This window comes from Paralichthys olivaceus, chromosome 11 (assembly GCF_024713975.1).
Source record: "Paralichthys olivaceus isolate ysfri-2021 chromosome 11, ASM2471397v2, whole genome shotgun sequence".
Lineage (NCBI taxonomy): Eukaryota > Metazoa > Chordata > Actinopteri > Pleuronectiformes > Paralichthyidae > Paralichthys > Paralichthys olivaceus.
The window spans coordinates 24109080-24130119 of NC_091103.1; the positions used below are offsets into that span (position 1 = coordinate 24109080).

At 40.7% G+C, this 21040-nt stretch overlaps 1 protein-coding gene across 2 annotated transcripts in view; it reads left to right on the forward strand.

Moving 5' to 3' along the window:
- tyw1 (tRNA-yW synthesizing protein 1 homolog (S. cerevisiae)) overlaps positions 1 to 20745 on the forward strand; it is a 49690-nt gene extending 28945 nt beyond the window's left edge. For both annotated transcript variants that reach the window (XM_020088401.2, XM_069534002.1), the window contains exons 14-16: positions 1772 to 1882; positions 10898 to 11065; positions 18766 to 20745. In XM_020088401.2, coding sequence (XP_019943960.2) covers positions 1772 to 1882; positions 10898 to 11065; positions 18766 to 18987 — 501 coding nt within the window. In that variant the 3' untranslated portion in view covers positions 18988 to 20745. The remainder of the gene's footprint in view (positions 1 to 1771; positions 1883 to 10897; positions 11066 to 18765) is intronic.
- The last annotated feature ends 295 nt before the right edge of the window (positions 20746 to 21040 follow it).

Consider the following 21040-nt stretch of genomic DNA (forward strand, 5'->3'; position numbering starts at 1 on the left):
AAGTGACTTCACATGAGTTGACACTAAACATAATGTTGATATTCCTTTAACTCAATGTTATTACTGTCTCAACTTCCAGCAATCGGTCCAAAAGTCCAAACTATCCACAAAAATGATTTGGACATTGACCAATAACAAACCCATAAACATTTGGGGCATTGTCACCAATTTACAAGGGAATGATTTTATGGATCTTGATGAAAAAATCAGGCACATTTAAGGAACTCAAATCTATGCAGTACGTTCTAGTTATGCTCGTCCAAGAGGGAAGTGCGTTTAATTGAATGTATGTATGTGTACACCTCACTTTGACAATATGTCGTAGCGTATGGGTACCTTTCCAGCTTCTAAAAATAAACTGTTCCCATCACCTCCGGTCTGCTCCAGACGTTTCCATTTCATTTTCATGGTGGGCTCTGTCTCCATCCTTCTTAAGCGTTTATCCCTCTCTCTTCTCCTTTTGCCAGTTCTCCTCCACCTGGCCTCGCTGCCGCGTTTCAGTGGGACTGATAGAGTTGTCCCTCTGTGTCAGATTTTGAAAATAGGGAGCTTGAAATACATCCCCTTTCTGCTTCCACTGGCCAATTATCCCCCCCACTCTGCTGGGCAGGGGACCTAGTGTTATAGATAACCTTCCAGTGAGAGGGACAAAGAGAGAGAGGGGGAACAAATGAGGGAAAGAGAACACTCTCTTCTCCCACTGTCATTTATTAGTTTCTTTACCTCATCCATTTTTCATGTCCTCTCCCCTCACAATCCTCCGTCTTTCATCTCCTCTGCTTGTCTTTTCATGCCTTTCCCTCTCTCAGTCACATTCTCAATAATCCTCTTTCTCGTGCCACACAGCAACAACAGTATCCTGAATCCACACCACTGAGCTGTGAGCAGGGATCTATTCAGTCCTTTTATTTACCCGGGGAAAGTTGACTGGGCTAATATAAGAGGGATGTCCAGACTATCTTTTCTTGGCCTTGTTTCAGATCTGTATATATTAAGTATCTCCCAATAAACACTCCTTACTACTAAAGATACTTTAATATCTTTTTATGTAAAGCCTCATACATTATACTTGCATTAACCTGTTGGTTTCACTGTAATAATATAGCCTAGGGTCCTATAATGTTTGTCAGTTTGGATCTATTGCAGTAAGGATAAAATAATTTAAATAGCATCTCCTCAGAAGGAAGAAAACCATAAAGTTCCTTTGCGTTCATGAACTTGAAGGGCACTCGGAGAGCGCATACCTCTGCCAAGGCCAACGTCCTAATTCAACCATGTTAAGGAAAATGGAATCTGGACTTGTTTATCTGGATGCACTCCAAAAGTTTATGGGTTCTTCCTTGGCTCATGCCGCACCCCTCCATGAAATGTCATGTTTAGTAGTTTTTACGTGACCCTGCTTATAAACAAACAAGCACCAATGAAAAGATACACAACCACAGTGTGGTAAGTTTGTGATTTGTTGTTAGTTTTCAGTTGTTTGCTGAGAGGAGATATTAAATGGATCATCAACATCTAACAAATGTAATTCTTTTTTATTACAGCGGCTTCAAAACAGTGTGAATTCAGTGTAAAGATGGAGTTTGTGACTACGACTTAGGATTTATGTTGTCATGTTTCTATCTGAATTATTTGATTGATAAAATGGAAGTGACTTAATCGAATGTGGTGGTTTTAAGAAGAGGACGATATAGTATGACACATTAAAAATGCAACACATGTCAATGCTCTTAATTTCCATCACTGTCCACCTCCTGTCCCCTCCGTGCAGAGACAGAGGACGGTGTACAGACTGACGCTGGTGAAGGCCTGGAACGTGGAGGAGATGCTGGCGTACTCGGAGCTCATTTCTTTGGGTCAGCCGGACTTCATTGAGGTCAAGGTAGGGTTCATCACCATGTACATTTTTTCTGCCCGTGTTTCCCCTCTCAGTTTATGTCTCATATTCTAGTAAACATCACGCAGTGATAAAATCTCTTTGTCTCTGTGCCACATTTCTTTAAATTTCGTGTCTTTGTTCCCGTTATTTTTTTCTTCCCAGCTTTGATGTGTGTCTGGAGTAAATCCTCCTAAATCAAAGCTTGTCACACTTGTTCCTTGTTTAATTGAGTTTTCTAAAAACTAAATGAATCAGTAACTTTGGCACCCCACCAGTTTAAACACCAAGGGAACAGGCTGAACAAACAACCAAACTCAAAGCTTCACTTTCTGCAAGGTGTGCTTCTATTTGTCTTTTATTGAAAGTATCAGAGCAACAAATCATATCACATTATTCCTCTCACCCAAAACCGAGAAGTCATTTAAAGCTTTTATGATGCAAGAACTTCAAGGTTCTTTCTTTGCTGGTGAGGAGGTTTGTTAGTGAGATTGCCACTAAGCTTGTTTGATTCTGAGAGACTGCACATTCTTAATTAGCATCCACCCAAGGACAAGGCCTCCTCCACAATGCCACCTATATGACATCTATATTTACTCTGCGCCAAATGCCAGCACTGCTGTTATGCTAACACCCTTCAGGTTTTATGGAGCCAGAATCTCTGTCCAAATATATGTCAGTAGAAAAGTGCCATAATTCACTGGACTGATAGTCTGTGCACTACATCGCCCTTATGCCGGTCATTTGGCAGAGAAGGTATTAATACTATGGGAGGGAGCACCTGGTGGCAGTCTGAGCTGTGGTTGTCATAGTGACAAACTCGCCTGAGTGTGTGTTCATTAAAGTCACATCGTGGTATGATTCCAGAAATAATAGCGGCAGTAGTCGTTGTAGTAACAGATCTATCAGACGCTCCTGCCTGTACATGGTGATATCTTCCTCTGAATTTAAGAATACCACGTTCACTGAGATTTACGAGCGTGAGTTTAAAGCCTCCTTTTACTTATTTCTTATTATCGAATACTTATTATTCAAGGGAAGGGGAATGGGGCTTTTCATGTTTTCAGAGTACAGTGCATTGGTTATAAATTAAATAAACGTTACCTGACAGCTGAGTAAGGATGCGACAGCCGTAACAAGATAGGACACACCAGGGAATGAAATGCAAAACAGTTCTCATGCATAGCAGACGCGGTAGAATAAAACTATTTATCTTAGCCACAGACTGCTTATGATGACAGGTTTTCACTTCCTTTGTATAAACATTAAGCTAAAATATCTGCTTGCATGGTAATAATGAGGGGAAGGGGCTGTGGTTTCGAGGTCCTGTCCATCAGCCAATCGCAGGTTGGTTTCAGCTGTCTTTATCCTGTCTCAATGTATATGACAGCGAAAGGGTTTGTTAAATCCTTCTACTGTTTCGTTTGCATTAAGCATATTAACATCATCAATGGCACAAGTTGTTAACGCTTTATAAATACTATATGGAAGTGTAATGTTTAATGGCTTTATATCTAAATATAATTAATAGTCAAACACCATTTCATCTAATTTGAGTCACCTTTTAAGCTTCTCCTCCCAGACTTCCTGCTGTGGACCAGCCATCATACTGCAGCAGACTCTGCTCCCTGCTTCTGTCATTTTTATTTTCCACTCACACATGACTTTCTTCAGCTTACTTGTCAGGACCTTGTCCTCCATTAAAAGTGGACTAGAATCGAATGCACGAGCCTGTATTGTGTAGTGGCTTCATGTTGGAAACAGTGGACAATGTTTGCTGGTGCGACTGCATCATTATAGTTTCATTGTTTCAATCTATTCCTTGTCCCAGCTCTCAACGTGCTGCAGTGTGACTATTCATTTGTTTGTGGCAGGTCTGACACGGTTTTTCAATTATGGTGAGGTTGTCTCAGTGAGCCTCTGGCATTAGTGGAGTGCATTAGGGGAGTGTGTTCCTTCATATATGCAGTAGCTGCTGAGCCTGTTGATATATGGACACATTGGGGAATAGACTTGGAACTTTTGTTGTTTGTTTTGATTTGTATTCTGCCTCGTTACAGTGAAATCCACTGGAATCTGCTGTGTGGTGCAGTTTTTCCTTTCTTCATTTTAAAGAGGGCCTACACTGTAAAACAAAGTAGGTCAGCATAATTAATCGCCTCCACCTCAGGTTGCAGAGATCAGAGCCCCGACCTTGGAAGTGAACCAAAATTGAGATGCAGTTGTCGTGCAGGGGGTGGAAGCGATCTGGTTTCAACAGGTGATCAGCGCCCCCCCCTCATTACACATGAATACACCCATTACACGTGTCCCACATCCTAAACGTCCTGCTTTAAAGAGCAGAGGGTTCCCACAGACAAAGTTGGTATACATGACGCATGTCTTACTACTCAGAGCCCCCACATGGGAATCCTTGCCCACACCCTCTGATTCATAATCCAGAGCACACCTCAGTCCTGCACTACCTGGCAACAGCCGTTCCTCTGCTGGGACTTCACTGCTCCCAGCTATTGCTTTCCTTAACCTTAATTTATCCAGGCCGTGTTTACTGAGCTCTACTGCTCACAATTCACACATTATCACACCAGAGAACTGCCCAGCAGAGTCTTATCTGTGGGGCAGCAGCAGATCCGAGCATTTGGGGGATAAAGTGTTTTATCCAAGGACAATGTAACAAATGGTAATGAGGGGGAGTTGTAAATGACACACTGGTGTGTTTATAAAAAGAAAAAAAACATCAAGCTGGAGCATTGATGACCATCTTCATTAGATGTTGATAATTGTAACGTCCAAAGGGCCAATGGAAATGTTCCTGATCACCCATGCGTATACTTACAAACTTATATGTAGTCCCATTGATTAACAACAAACAGAAATGTCAGATATGTTTAGAATTTGTTTTAGAGGCAATGTTTTTGGCCAACAAAGGTGAAACTCAGGTGTACTGTTAACTATCAGTGCACATGTTGGGGTCGGAATACCAATTTGTGTTTGACTAGAATAGGTTTACATTCTGTTGTGTTATACAGTAAATGCATATTATTTGTCTCATATTTTACACTGCTGCAGTGCCCCTCCTTCTGAAAAACTCTATTTTAGCTCATGAAAAGCCTAATATTGTCTCATAGTCTCATTATATATGTGCATCACAAGTCCCAGGGTTTACATTCAACAGTATCAATATTAGTGAGATATTTGTATGCTAACTCTCAAATGTCCATGTCAGCCAAAAGAAAGTCCACCAAAGAGTAAAATATGTCTTTTTCTGTCTAAATGTACATTGTTGACATTTGCTCAGTGGCACCTAGCAGCAAGTTGTTCATGTCCTCTTCCTCTTGTGCTGCATCACAGTGTTGATGGTGCAGAAATAAGAGCGTGCACGCATGCACGCACGCACGCACGCACGCACGCACGCACATCAGAAATAGTTATGCCCCAACTTATTTTGTTAGAAATGTGCAGGGTCCTACATGACTGGCAGTTGTTGCCTTGAGCAGCCTATTGATTTAGCTGTTCACAGTGTGGAACTATCTGCTGGTTATCAATTTGCCAGCACTGCAGCACTATGAACAGACCAGTGAAGATATAACGGACTCACCTCAGGATGCTGATGCCAACTGAAGCTCACATTTCACACACATTTTTTAATTATATAACGAGGCAGAGTGACATTTTCTCAATTTTGTTTTGTTCAAAACAAACACATTTTGCTGAAGAAAAGCCTTGATGCGGAAGCTGTGTTTTCTTTCCTATTTTTTAGCAAACATGTGCTTATATTGCACTTTTGCATTTACTTGAATTATAAAAGCTGACACATTTCTGCTGAGTACCAATAACTGCACATTAAGCTCCACATACATTTGGCTTATTTCAAAAAGGTTTGTCTAACAGAGATTGACAGAGACTTTCACACCCACATTTACATTCACAAGTTGTACTACAGAACCCCTATTAAACTTTCACAACACTCAGAACAAAGAGAAGTATACTTTTTCTCTTCAAAATAATGAGATAGGGGAACTTGTGCTAATGAAGTGGTTCTAGCACTTTTGCTGACCTGGCAGTAAGCTCCTATAGGGAAACTTCAACTAAATTAGCTAATCAACTCTATCTTACCAATTGTCCTGTAGTGCCCTGCAGTCTATGCACAGATATGTTTTCAGTTCACTTTATGTCCATTGTCTATCCACTGATATACATATATTTGCACACATTCACAGCTGGTTTTCTCACAAGCAGCCTGGAGAAGCATAAATCCTGCTGTGGTTTGACTTGGCAGGACATCTGTCTCAAAAACTGAGGCTGATAGGATGCACTTCTATTTCACTGGTCGACGTATAGTCTGCTGCTAGATGTCATTGCAGGCAGTTGTCATGTGACTTTGACAATGGGATGGGGGAAAAAAAACTGATGTTGTGGTTTGGACTCTCCAATATCAACAGAATCTCATCCTGATAGAGGTGCTTTCATATCCAGATGATGCCTATTGTTACTCCAACGTTTAAATTGGGGCCTTATCTTTGCAGATACAGATTACAACAACAGCTGTTATCTTTTTCCATGTTCGTGATTCTTTTGCGTATGTTTCGTCAGGGGCAAAAGCAGGCAAATATTCACTGTGTTTGAGATAGAGAGGAAACTGCATTACATGCTACTTGTGGGTACACACCCTAGACTGTATATAAAGAGTTACGCACACAACTGCAGCTGAAGATCTGAGGTCTGACTGTCTGTGTGGATGGCAACAACTTTATGGCAGTAGAGCTGCAAGTGATTTTTTTTCTTTTAAGTGTAATATAGTGTGGACTGGTCTGCAGTTAAATTTACAAAGTATGGTTTTCAGGTACATGTCAAACCACATTGATGGTGTTGCCATCATGCAAATGTCCTGCCTGCGTCTCTGTGTTTTCCAAACGATCAAAAATATTGCTGTAAAGAGCGATTTGCAGCACCATTAATTAAACAATACAGCATCATGTGAAAAGATAGAACTTTCCTATAACCCTGGGTGAGTATTGCTGGGCCTGTTTAGAAGCTGGTTGGGTGATGTAGGATGGTAAACTAAAGATTAATAATGACCATAACAGAGAAAGACCAGTCGGACTTCTTATTTTTACCACTTTTGCACCATTGCTTCTGGCTGTCCATTGAGTTAACAGTCTGGACTGAAGCACACCAGGATTGTGCTGACATTAGATTCCCTCAGCCTTCAGCTGACAGTTTCTTATAAACTCTCTATGCACATCATTTGCATTGTATATTTTATTTTTTAATTTTTGTGGCACCCAGACCCTGTTTCTTATGAATTTACACAGTTATCTAATGGCATACCCATGCCCAACCTATTCTCTGTTACTTTCCACTTTCTTTTTCTCTTTCCTCTGTTGGATGTGTTGCTTTTTCACTCAAGTCAATCATGTGTTGTAAATGTCAAAGCAATTTTTTGCCATCTGTGCAAAAATGAACGGGAATAGCTGTGTGTCAGTTAAAGGATCCATATCTCTATCTCCTTCCTCAACACATTCTGTATTTACTGTTTCTACCTACCGTTTTAATGCTACTTAAGTAATGAACAACTTGCTCAGAGCATTTTTTTTATGCGTTGTTAATGGGTGTAAAACACACTCCTCTGAAACTAAGTCGTCCCCTGAGACTTTGCTGGATTTTCTATTAAAGATTTTGCGTAGGAGTGTGTATTGATCCATGACTTCATGGCATTTCATTATAATGGAGAAAGAGCAACACTAATAAGACAGCAGGGAACATTGGTTTGGACAAGTAATCAGAGATACCCATCAAATATGGTAGTGTGCTTGACACAGATACTGAGGAAATGTCAGTATAATTAAGCTACTCTCACATTTTCCACTTTGTTCATGCACAGTTTACTTCTATCACTCAAAGACAGAAGAACAGCCAAAGCAAAACACATGTTTTCTCACATTTTCTCTCTGTGTCATTTTATATTGCTAATATAATGGTCTGCATCCTCGAGAATTCATTCAACTCTTTAAATGATAAACATAAGAACCTACACTTTTATTATATTGTCTTATATTATATTGAGCGTATGTATTGTTGGCTTGTTGACAGTTGTTTTGCTGATCTTGGCTGTCTGGAAAATGTTCGTATAGCGAATCTAACCAAGCTGACATAACCGCTCAGTCAGGTTTTTCTAAAATAATTATAAATATTGGTGACGGATAAAAATAAGAGGAAAAGAAAGTAATTTCTATTTACCATCTACACCTTAATACACCTGAAGAGGAACTTAACATAGACGCTCCAAGTCTCTGAAACGCTCATGAAAGTATCAACACCATTCTCCCAAAAGATATTCTCAAAGTTGTTGTTTTGATGACGCTTTTCCAGATCTCCATCCAACACTCCCATAGGTGTTTAATTAGGTTGAGCTCTGGAGACGATGAAGACTGTAGCACATGATTCACATTACTTTCACACTCACTAAATTATTGAGTGAACGCCCTGCAGAGGTGGGCCTGGTCATGCTGGAAGAAACTTCACAATTTTCATTGGAGCCTAAAGTTAATTTATCAGAATAACTGATTTATTTGAAGCAGAATTTGTGCTAAAGGGACCAAACCAAGCTGGAAATAATCTTCTCACTTCGCATCTACATTTGTTTATATTTTCCTCCCAATTTATTCAGGGTTTTTTTGCTTACATTCTTCATCCATCTTCACAGACCTTGTAGACATATGAGGGTTGTCCATGCATTTGATCAAGATATATGTGTAGAAATGTATTTCATGCGTCTGTGCATGTCCTCCATCGCTGGCAGTGAGACATTTATTATTGAACCAATAATTATTAGTCCATCATCTTGTGTGGTGCAACATATTCTGCTTGTGCAATTTACCATCCGCTGTCTGATATTTGTCCGATGTGTGATGTATCATCTCAGTGCAGCGGCAATGGCAACTACCTGCCACTGTTCCCTCGCTCGCTGAGGAAGGAAATGGATTTCTGGAAGAGAAAGAGAGGGGGTAAGAGGGGGAGAAGAGGTTTTGGTAAGGCTGTAAATCTAGAATTAAATTTGGTGTTGCTGTATGCACGCACATAGGGGGCCTTGGGGATCAGCATTTATGATTTCCCTTTAAGTCAAAACATTATCTGTTCACTGGTGAATGGTTCAAACTCTTTCCCCTTTATCTCTTCCACTTTCTCATAAGTTTCTCAATGATTCAATGCAATCACTCCCTCCATATATCTCGAAGATCCTCTCCTCCTCCTCCTGCCTTGCCCATTCCTGGTGATTTATAGAGGCCTGAAGAGTTGATCTTTATTCAGTGGGCCTCCAGGCGGACCCGATAATACCAAGGTCCCTCATAAATTCTGCCCAACATCCCTTTCTACGTCCTTTTTTCTCTTTCTCCAAACTCAACCCCAAAAGAGCAAAGAGCTGCGTCAGGTTTCTCTGTGAGGTGAATTTGCAAGTAGCCCTTCAGGATATATGTGGTTAAATTACTGAAAAAAAATGGCTGCAGATCACAACCAGAGTCAGAGATCCCCTACGGCTGCTGGGTGCACAGGCTCCAATACACGTGGATGGCAGTCTGGCAATATCAGGGCCAATCGGAGACAGAGATGAGCTGTGAGAATGTTTTGGCACACAGAGAAAGCAAGCTAATACGTCTGAGACAAACCAATGTTTTCATGGGTGTAAATTAGGCTTATTGGATTTTTGGGTATAGCTCAGGAGAACTGGGGAAACATTTTTTTTTTTTTTTTTTATCTTCCCCAGGCAGATTATTTTTTTCCAAGTCCAAGAGATTGTTTGTTTGACTACTTCTCTGCAGCGCACCGGGGGCTTTTTCATCACGTCCAAGGAAACGAGGGAAATGAGAGAAATGCAATAAAAAGTCTTATTGGACTGATGTTTTTAATCACATGAAACATTCATGTTAATCTAAATAATTTAAACATTTTTAGCGCATAGTTAATCATCATAGCTTTGTTTTTCTTCATTGTGGTGCTCATTTAATAACCAGAATATTTAGTTTGTAAGTGAATGTGGCTAAGGGGGTTATATTCTAAGGAGACATTAGAATAGACATTTATTAACATCATGACCGTTCAGATACAGATATTTGGTTCAGTATAGAAATCTTCTGTTTTTGCAACATGTATGATTTCCATCCATCCTTCAATCCTCTCGTGTTTCCACTACGAGGAACCTGAGTGATGGTTCCTGGCCAACGAAATAAAGGGAGCACAAGTGCTGCCTTTGCTCTATTGCAGCACACAGCCACACATTCATTCTGTGTGTGTTTGCACCAATTGGATGACGTACAAAGGAAAATGATTGCAATGCTGCATTTACTACAATCTTATAAAAAAATCATATACTGCACATTCTAGGTTTAACCAGATTAGATACAGAACAGTTGTCGGCTAAACGTTTGAGGGATCATCTCGTTTGTTCAAGGTCACCTCTCCGATTTACGAGACTCTGAGAGGCTGTTTTAAATCTTGAAGCTCACTCAAATACTGAAATGAAATCCTTGAAGCTTCTACCGATTCTAAATCAGTTGTATCTGCAATCTTTACAGTGTTTTTGGTGTGTATTTCGGGAGCTTAGCTAATGACGCACTCTCTTCATGGCTCCCTCACACCTTTCTGCTCTCAGCCCGACTCGTCAATAGTTTGTCGTTGCCAGAGGGAGCTGTTCTCTCCCTCCTCATCACTTGTAACCACAACACAGATTGGCCAATATTGATCAGGAAACACCCGGCGTTCAGCCTGCTGTTTTGATTGATTTCTGTGGCCAGGGCCAGATGGTTTTTCACTTCCTCCTCTGTTTCTCTCAACAGTGGAGATTATATATCACAATTGTGGAAGTTTATGAAGCCTTTTTGTCATCTTTACACTCAAGACTGAATATAATGCCTTTTGGAAAAGTAAAGACTCATTTCTACATTTTCCTGCATTCACCCCCATCCTACTGTACCACAGTTTCCACACTTCCATAATTCCTCATGGTATGTTGTGTCTGTCCAGGGGGTGACGTACTGTGGGGAAAGCTCTGCCAGCACACTGACCATGGCCAACGTCCCCTGGCACCAGGAGGTGGTCGCCTTCGTCCAGCAGCTCGCCGACATGCTGCCTCAGTATGAGATCGCCTGTGAGCACGAGCACTCCAACTGTTTGCTCATCGCACACACCAAGGTAAGAACGCTGCGTCAGGTGAGCTCATACATAAACACTAAACCTACCACATGTTCAGCGTTTACACGAAAACACAACTAACGCTAAATTTGAGCTAGTAAATGGATTAAAACTCGTGTCGTGTTCGCTAGCTTAGACTGGTAGTGTGAGGAACACTGTTTGTTGCTCTGCTGTATATTAGACCTCAAACAATTTGTCGATTAACAGAATAATTTGTTTTTTTCTCAAATTTTAGAAACTGTCTTTTCACATGAGTGATTTAAATATTGTTATTTTGTTGATTGTGTGCAACACACAAGATTTATTGTACATGTTTCCATCCTGGGAGACAGATTCCTCACCTCAGCTGTTTTTTCTCACAGTCGAGGGTTAAGGACAAAGGATGTTGCATCTTGTTACGACCTATGAGGTGTATAGACGTTTGTATAGATGATTAGTTTAGACAGAATAATTTGATAATTGATCATTGAAGCTTAAATCCTACTTTCTAATATAAATATAAGTTTGTTGTTTCCTAAACGTCTGCTTCTTGATCAGTAAAACAAAAATACTTTTAGTGTCAAACTACTCCTAGTGTACAACAGAGTGTAGATACATGTTCGTTCAGTAGGAGCCACAGTCTGCTGGATACTTACTAGGTGCAGCTTGCTGGCTGCTGCTGTTTTTGTACATTAACATTTCGAGGTTATCAGTGTTATCAGTGGACGCAGACAATGGATACTGCCTTAGCCTTCACACACATAATAACTAATGTGAAGCTGGTGATCCTGTTTGCATCTATTGTGATCTACATCAGTTCTTTTCATACACAAACGCACACGTCCTTTATCTCCTTTTTCCAAACAGCTCAGTATTTTCCACACAGCTCATAAACTCCCTGTTTAAATTTGTGTTTTGATTTTGTCTTTTTGTATTGCTTAGATAATCAATTCTCCTGTCTGCCCTCCATTCCAAATACGAATCAGAGTGGTTTACCCTGGCAGAGGCTCACTGCCCCACAAAGCCTCTGTCAGTGGGGGGTTCTGCCAAAGGCAACTGTCCGTCAATAATTAACAAATTATGGTTAATTGCTGTCTTGACTCTCACTGGCAGAACAGATCATACACACACTCATTCACATTTACTCATTTACAAACACAGACACACATAAATCATCCACTTCATGTTTTAGCTGTTGTTTGTTTTACCACCCAAATTAACCCACCTTCGTTTTGTTGGATGGTTCTTAGTGGTAAATAATCCTGTAAACTGCTTATTGAGAACAGAGGAACCTGTAGGCTTGATCTGTTGTAGCAGTAATTTGGAGGGATAACAGGTAAGAAATGACCATTTACCCCATTTAAACATTTAAATGTTGACAGAAACACAAACATTCCAATCCACTGAGGCAGCCGCAGCTAGACAGCAAACACGCGAAGCAGTCCTCTTCTCAGTCCTCACTTTATTCAAGAAACTCATGGAGGGAGTGAAGAAGAAACCACTTGAAATACTGAGATGCACAATTATGTCGTGGCACAGGTTGCTACCATCTTCTTCATAGCAAACGGATCACAATCACATCTGTGGACACTGGTTTCACATATTAATACCAGGTATAAATGTTATCAGGTTACAATCATATAGCTGCAATCTGGATACTAGACAGATTTGAATGCCAAACTTATACGGAATCAGTTTTACTGCCATGGACTTATTTTTGCCCTCATGTAAAATGCTGCTCAAGTAGATTTTTCGGAGAAATCACTGTTGTCTATTGGTCCTTCCGTCCAATTGCGATATCTCAAGAATGCCCCGAGGGAATTTCTTCAAATAATGAAGAATGATCTGAATAGATTTTGGTGGTCAAAGGTCACTGTGACTTCACAAAGCACATACAACCGCAGTGCAGTCATTTTAGTTGTTAAAATACACCAATATTTTTACATATTAATAGTTTTCTCATTTCATTTAGTAACAGAAAACCCCAGATCACTGGTTCCAGTATCTAGTTCATGTAATTCCAGGTCCAGATCTGTTTTGAACAGGAAGTTTGCAGCACAAATCGTTTGAAGTTATCATATGATGAGCGGGACAGACGTCTTAAAGGAAATCTGTCTGGAATTTTTATTTCAGGTACAAAAGATGCAGAAATTAAACTTTTTATCACAAAATCCAATTTGCAGATAATTTAAACAGGATCATGATTCATCTCCATGCTGACAATTTGAACGCTTTAATTCATTTGGTTCTGGCTGGAAATAGTAAACATACAACATTTAATAATTTAAACACCTAATTTCCCTTTGGGGATGAATAAAGTAATCTATCTATCTATCTATCATTTAAGGTGAACTTCTATAAAAGGTCGTCTATCTATAGCCACGCTAGCAGCGTAGCTTGAGGCCATGACCATGTCGGTTTGTCAGTCGACTGAATGCCTGCAAAATAAATGACATCCCCATCTGTCACAGCTGCACCTTGTGTTTGTGCTGTTTAGCAAATGTTAGCATGCTACTATCCTAAACTAGTCTGAGAATAGCTGCTGTATAGATGTACGCTTTAAAAATGTTAGGCATTTCCTCCAAAATACCACATGAAGATTTGTGGTTTATAAAGATAATCTGACAAACATGAACTCAAAGATTATCATCATCATCTCAATCATTACCTTTCTGTTGATGGCACATGCACACACTAAGTCCTCTGAGACGATAAGCTGTTAAAAAGACAGTTGTTTAGCTGACTTAAATTCTCTATTTCCTCTCTAGGAAATATCATTGTTTCACTGAGCTGATTTCCACCTTCTTATTATCCCCCTTCTTTTTTCATTATCACCATTCTCTCACCTTCACAAATATAAATGAGGCCATTTGTGTGACTGCCTAAGACACATTAGACCAATTTATTTGCACCTTCTCGCCTACACCTTTCTTAATACACACACACACACACACACACACACACACACACACACACACACACCCTCTCTTTCCATATCTTTCCACTTCATGCATGCACTCACAGAGATTGCAGTATTAGTGCTCGGTGCTCTGAGGCGGGATCTATCTGCCTGTTAACTAATAGCTGGGGCTGAGCCACCGTGAGAAGAATGAACAGCGTTTTGCACTCACACACTCATCATTTCAGGCTTTTTAAGAACCTGTGAAAAGCTTTTTTAAGAAGAAACAGGAGAGAAGCATTTGTTTCACACAAACACTGTACCTCAAATTATTACATATATATATATATATATATATATACATATGTGTAGTATCAAGGGATACAAGGATATCCAGGGATACAAGGGATACAAGGATATCCAGGTCCCATCGATACACAGCTCGACCAATTGTCAATTATGATGTTTAACCCTGTCTTTATAGCATCAAATAACAAATTTAAACCAAACTTACCAGAAACATAAACATAAACATATGAACACACGTCAGTATGATTAACATGTTAACATTTTGACTTTTTAGTTTTGTCCATCATCCATCTGGTAACATTGAGGAGGTAAAATTCCTTCGGCTTCACTTTTTGGGAGCCATCATGTTGTCCATCTTTACAGTCTATGCCTTGAACAGGTAAAACAAGTCAATGAAGCTTGTGCAAATGGAGACATTCCACACAAACAGGCTTCAACTCATGTTAATAAAGATATTGAATAAAACCAATTTATTATATTGGTTTGAATTGATCCCGGATTTGATTGATCCACATTATCTATCGTCTTTTATGAACTGGAAGGAAACTAAAAGAGCAATTTCCTTATTATCAATTTAAAACTTATAATCAAATACAGGTTTAAAATCAGTGCTTGGAATAATTGTAATTTTAATTTATGTATCGCAACTGGAAAAAATATTCACTATTAAAATGTGACAGAAATGAGGTCAAAGGCAGAGATTAAAAGAGGGGAAAGTGAGAATAAGACGAAAATTAAAGCGTAATGAAAACTGCAGTTCAGTATGAGTGCATCCCTGTTTAAATGTTTACAGATGCGTGTGTGTCTAACACAGCACGCCGCTGTCTTCAGGCGGACATCAATAATCCAGCAGAGTTTGGGAACTGGAGGCATTTTTAGGTTCCTTCTGAGAACGTCTGAAGTCTGATGTTATTTTGTTAAGTGTCTTCAGTGTCTCCTCAGCAGTACGAGAATCCAGAGTAAGAAGTCCTCCAGGTTTTAACTTGCATAACAGTTGAGTTTGAAACACATCACAGGGTTGCACAGCCGTGCATGCATGTACACAGTCCTCAGATCTTAGTTCCAGATGGATGATATCAGTGTTTGATGTAGTCCTTTAAAAGACATCAGTGTGTGTGTGTGTGTGTGTGTGTGTGTGTGTGCTGACACATCATCATTAGTTTCTCTTCAATCTCTGGGATTAAGATTCCTCTTTATGGTCCCACACACAGCATGCAACATGCAAACATGGGGAAATTTCACCTCTGTATTTAACCCATCCGTGTGAACGGAGCACACACAGAACACAATCCACACAGTGACCACGCACGGAACAGTGGGCAGCCATGAAGGAAGTGCCCGGGGAGAAACTGGGGGGTTCGGTGCCCAGGAGGTGAGCTGGCACCTCCCCAACTTCTGTCCATGCTGGACTTGAACCAGCCACCCTCCGGTTCCCAAGCCAAATCGCTTTGGACTAAGCTACTGCCTCCCCAAAAGCTTCCTCGCCCAATGTGGGGCTCGAACCCACGACCCTGTGATTAAGAGTCTCATGCTCTACGGATCCTCCCATTCATAGTCATTTCTCTCTTTCTCTGCATCTTTTCTTTTCTCACCACTCATTCTACTTTCACCACTCTTTCATCTCTCTTATTTTCTCTCCACTTCTTTCTGTCTCAGTTTTCTTTCTGTCAAACGACTGTGTAAGAAATAAACACACGGACACAAACCCCCCTGATCTTGCAGAAAGACGTGCTGACTCTCAGATCACTGTAACCGTGTCTCTCAGCCTCCTGCCGTGCTGGTGCACGTTAGGCTGTCAGCTGAGCCGTGGCACAGATACACTGTCTGGTGTCTGTAGTTTACAAACACAATTCAGCAAACTGACTGTGAAACTGACGGGAACGTTAAAGGTTCTAAAGATCATTTTTCAGTAGTTTGTCTTTTTTGATTCTTTGTAATATGTTAAAAACATCATCAACAGGCCCACTTGCTTGCCTGTGTTCTCACATGGGAGGAGACATTTGTGTTCACATACAGCCCAAGTGGCAGATAATGCAGCTGTCAAAATTCCTCAAGTATCTCCTGACTCACATCCACGACCTGAATGTTTTTTCTCTCTTGGCCTCTAATCTCTCCAATTTCAAGTTTGTCTGTGAGCTGGTTCTGAAATTAAATGTGCACCACAAATCTGTCTCCATGCTCAAACATGAGAAGATGATTGAGCAGAAAAATGATTAGCTATAAGCATCAGAATGATTCCCTTTTATACAGTTAGTGATGACATTTTAATGACTCAACAAAAAAGAACACACTATATTTAGAAGGGTTTCCCTTTCATATGCTTACTTTCCATTAAGGAAAACACAGGAGATCCGTGTGAAGGTCCTGTTCAGCTCTTTGTCGTGTGCCTCGACGGGGACGCACCTCCCATGGTGCTCGGTGAAGACGCTGCTCTCAGCATCCTCACTGATCCTCAGCAAAGTCCCTGCTAGTAAAAACACCAGGTCCGTCTTGTTCTCCATAAAGAACAGCTCCGCTTTGTCGCTTGGAGACTGAAATTGTTTGCAGAGATGCTGCCTGAGCAAATATTAGCCCTTCTCATTACCAGAAACATTAACTCCCAGTAGATGCTGCTTTAATCTCCCCCTTCTCAGGCCTCATTAGCAATGCAGTGGGTAGCTTCTCTCTAATGGCTGAGGCAGACGCAGGCTAACATTCAAACACTTTGTGCCGTTACTCCCTCAGTGCAGAGTCTTTAACTGGGCAAATAAATGTTAGTCAGAACATTTTGTCATTTTGAGTCGTTGTCTTTCCTCAGAATGTAACGTGAGTGCTCCCCCCTCCTGTTGTGTGGATTACAGGAGTTTAGAAACGATGCTGAGAATTAAAAAAAAAAAAAAGCAAACCCCAGTGCACATGAGGGGGGTCCGGCCAAAGCTGCCATGAACCTGAAAGAGCTTTTAAATGCTGAAAGCTAAAAGCACAACACTGATCCCCAGTGACAAGTCTGTGCCATTTCTCATCCGGTTGGAGCTCATCAAGAAACTCCAAACAAAACCCAAGAGTGAGCTCCAGTTATAGAGGACCATTTAAGGATCAAACTTTGCTGCACATAAACAGAAGTAAACATTCGGAGGACATGTGTTGTTGTGTGCAACTCGTGCGCTGGTTTGCTTGCTCTCTCTGTTTCTCCTCAGTATTTCCACACTGTGCAGACAACAGGGGAAACACGGTGTTGTATCTGCTGCAGAGCTCGGGCCGTGTGCTGGGAAAGTAGAGGTCACACTCTTCACCTCCTGCACTGCTTTGGAAAACAAGCAGGATTAGAGAAGCAGGATGGTGTTAGAGGCTTCTCCCTCACTGTCCAGCACATAAGCTGCTCTCTCTCTCTGTTCGTGAGTGTTTCTCTCACAAACACACTTACTAACAGTTTTCAGCTCCTTGCTCTCTTTCTGTCTCTCTATCTCCCTCTTTTGTTCTCTTTACTATGATGGATGGCGAATTGGGTGAAGGAGTAAGAAGCAGTGATTGATAAAAGAGAAGATGTAAGAAGAAACCACAATCATTTAAAAAAGGCTAAAGTAACTGCAAGTGGCAGATGTGGAGCAAGACGCTCTGCATCCTTGATCACGTCTTTAAATTCTCTGTTGTTTAAATTTGGAATAAAATACATCTTTCTGTTTGTTGATTACTTCAGTCAGTGGTTGTTAAATTCAGTTTTTTGTTTCCATGCAGCCATTAGATCATTTTATATCGAATGAAGTGTATACATAACTTATTTTCCTTTATTACCTCCACAAAGGGGGTTATCATTTCATCTGCATTTTTTGTTGGTTAGCAGGATTAAAACAAAAACTACTGTTAAATTAAAGTTTGGTGATCAGAGGGTGGATCCAGGAATTTATTTTATTTTATTTAACATTACAAGCTACAGTGTTTTTCAAAATGTCCACTGATTCCTCTGAATAATTCATGATTATCACCTCACTGCAAGAAGGTTTCTGGTTGGAATCCTGCTTTGTCCGGGGTCTTTCTTCGTAAAGTTTGTATTTTCTCAGGTTTTTTGTGCAGGTTTACTCTACATACTCTGGTTTTTGCACACAATCAAAACATATAAGGATTGGGGTCGCGTTCATTTGCGACTGTAAATTGTCTGTAGCTGTGAATGGTTGTTCGTCTCTGTCTGTCAGTTATCTGAGATTGGCTCCAGGCCCTCGCAACGCTCCAAAGTGGTATAAATGATGGATGGATGATTCATGGATCTTGAATAAAAGTCAGACATGTTTACGGGACTGATAGGATAAAACTTATTTGATTATTTAGTACTGAAAATGATTATTAGTTGCAGCCCGAGACAGATCTGGATTTGAAGGCCATCTGGAGAATTGCACAAACAGTTTTGTTTTGTGTTTCATTACTAAAACGTTCAGTTGGATTCCTTGTAGTTCCTAAAAATCAGAATGGCTCTAGTTTGGTTTAGGTTTTTAAATAAATCCCAGGTTTCTTTAAAAAGTCTTCTCTCATGTGCTTTTAGTTCAAGGTGGCCGGCGAGTGGTGGACTTGGATCGACTACGAGCGTTTCCAGGAGTTAGTCCAGGCCGCCGAGGAGAGTGGGGGACGTCAGAGCTTCTCGGCCTTGGACTACATCGCTAAGACCCCCAGCTGGGCTCTGTTCGGAGCTTCAGAGCAGGGATTCGACCCGACTGACACACGCTTCCAACGACGCCACAAAACCAAAGACATCTCAGGATGCTGATAGAGAGAGAGAGAGAGAGAGAGAGAGGTAGGATGGACAGAGCGGGTACTGATTGCAAAAAAAAATAAGCCTCAATGATGATTTTATTCACATTCTCTTTGAGCGGACAGTTACTTTTTGCTGGGCAGCTTTTCTACGGCTTTCATTCTGATCTAAACTTATATTCTGTCCCCCTTTTTTATTTCTCTTCAATTTGGATCTTTAATCTTCTCGGCTCCCCCGCCACAAGATCCACCAGAAGCTGCCAGAATCAATTCCCTCTCACTTCTAGACATTCCCCTTCGCGGTTATTTTGAACTGCTTCTTTTTGGTTCGTACATGTTTATAGATGTTTCCCTCTCTTTCTGTTTGAAGGAGTCAATATTATAAATGTCTTTGGATTGAATCTTTATCATCGTCTGGCAGCACTTGCAGAGATTTGACACTGTTGAGGTGGAACCTGGTGATGCCTCCACATCATCAGCCTCATTTCTGATATTTTTTATAGCACAGGACATGATTAGCATGTGAGGAGCGACTCTTTCACTCCCCCCCTCCCCCCGTCTCCTCCGTGGGAGTTGCACATTTTTCCCAGGCACCTTTTGCTCTTCCACCCACTCATTAGGACGGTGGCTGCATTTACTGTGAAGTGAGAGAGGAGCTTCAAAGCTGCATCTCCACTGGGAGAGTCTCTTTACAGAACAGGCGTCTCACTGCTCTCTTAGTGTTTTCCTTTTTTTTTTTTTTTTTTCCCTTTTCAATTGTTGCTCTGCTGCACATTCATCCAGTGTCGGCTTTGCTCGGTTTCAAAGCTCAAACCCTGCTTCCACCATTTGTTCAGGTTTTCTTTCCATAAGTGGGTTAAAACAATTAAACATCATAATCAATGTATCTGACTTATTTCAGTATCTTAATACTTTATCAAACACTGCTTGATAAAGTCGGGATGGATGTCAGTCTCAGGAAAACAAAGCCATCAGTAGCTGCTTTCAGTCATGCACCAACATTTTCCTGAAATTTTCCAAATACCTGAGTGGCTCCAGATATTTTTTAGCCCCAGAGTAAAATGTCCATAAAATGTCTGAGGGAGTTCATTTGGGATGGTTGGGAGGTTTGTAACATGAGACGGACGCAACACTTAAAAAAAAAAAAAGAATGCAAATATGTCAGGATGAAAAAGAGGAGCTGCACATCGACATCAACTTAAGACATAACAGAGTTTTTTGACGCCGCTGTAAACACATGATTTCCTCAGTGGGATTTATATGTCATGTCCCACCTCCTGCATAATCTACATAGGCTCCACCCTTCACCTGAATGTTACGGACATCATGTTCTTGTGAATATGTCAAAAAAATTGCACATAATTTTCCAGAGTTCATGAAAACGGTTTTGGTCCTGAATCCTCTAGAATTGTTGCAGTGGAAGTGTCCCATATGTCTTCACATCTCCCAGCTCTTGGGTGAATAGACACAACACTGGGCTCTGACATACATATACTGTTAATGTATGAAATATTCATCCAGCATCCAAACTCATCCCGTCTGATCCACGTTCAGTCACCATCCAGGACAATGTACGCGCAGTAACGTAGCTTCTCATGGGGCTAACTTCAGTCCAGCGAGGAAAAATCCTTTCATGATAATTTAGTGAGTCCATTTTAATTTGTTGTTTTTTTGAATGTGAACCCAGATGTAAAGATTTGATTCAGATGTGTGGTTCTGTCAGGATGTTGCAGGTGTGTGGATACTGTCACTGTAATAAATGTGTTGGTAATAATCTGCTGTGTCGTGTGTGAATTCCACATGTAGCACACACACACACACACACACACACACACACACACAGATGCATTCAGGTGCACTTTTCATGCGGTATTTCTGATATTATTTTTTTTTCACTCGGGACAAAGTGGGACGTTGACTTTTGAAGACTATAATTTCGGTGAAAGCTTCCTGTGCTGCACTCAGAAGACGACAGATGCACTCTGGTTGAACAAGGAGAGAGCAAAGGTGAAGTTCAAGTGACAATAAAGTTGCTCCTGTTATTTCTTTATAACTTTACTCAGACGTTC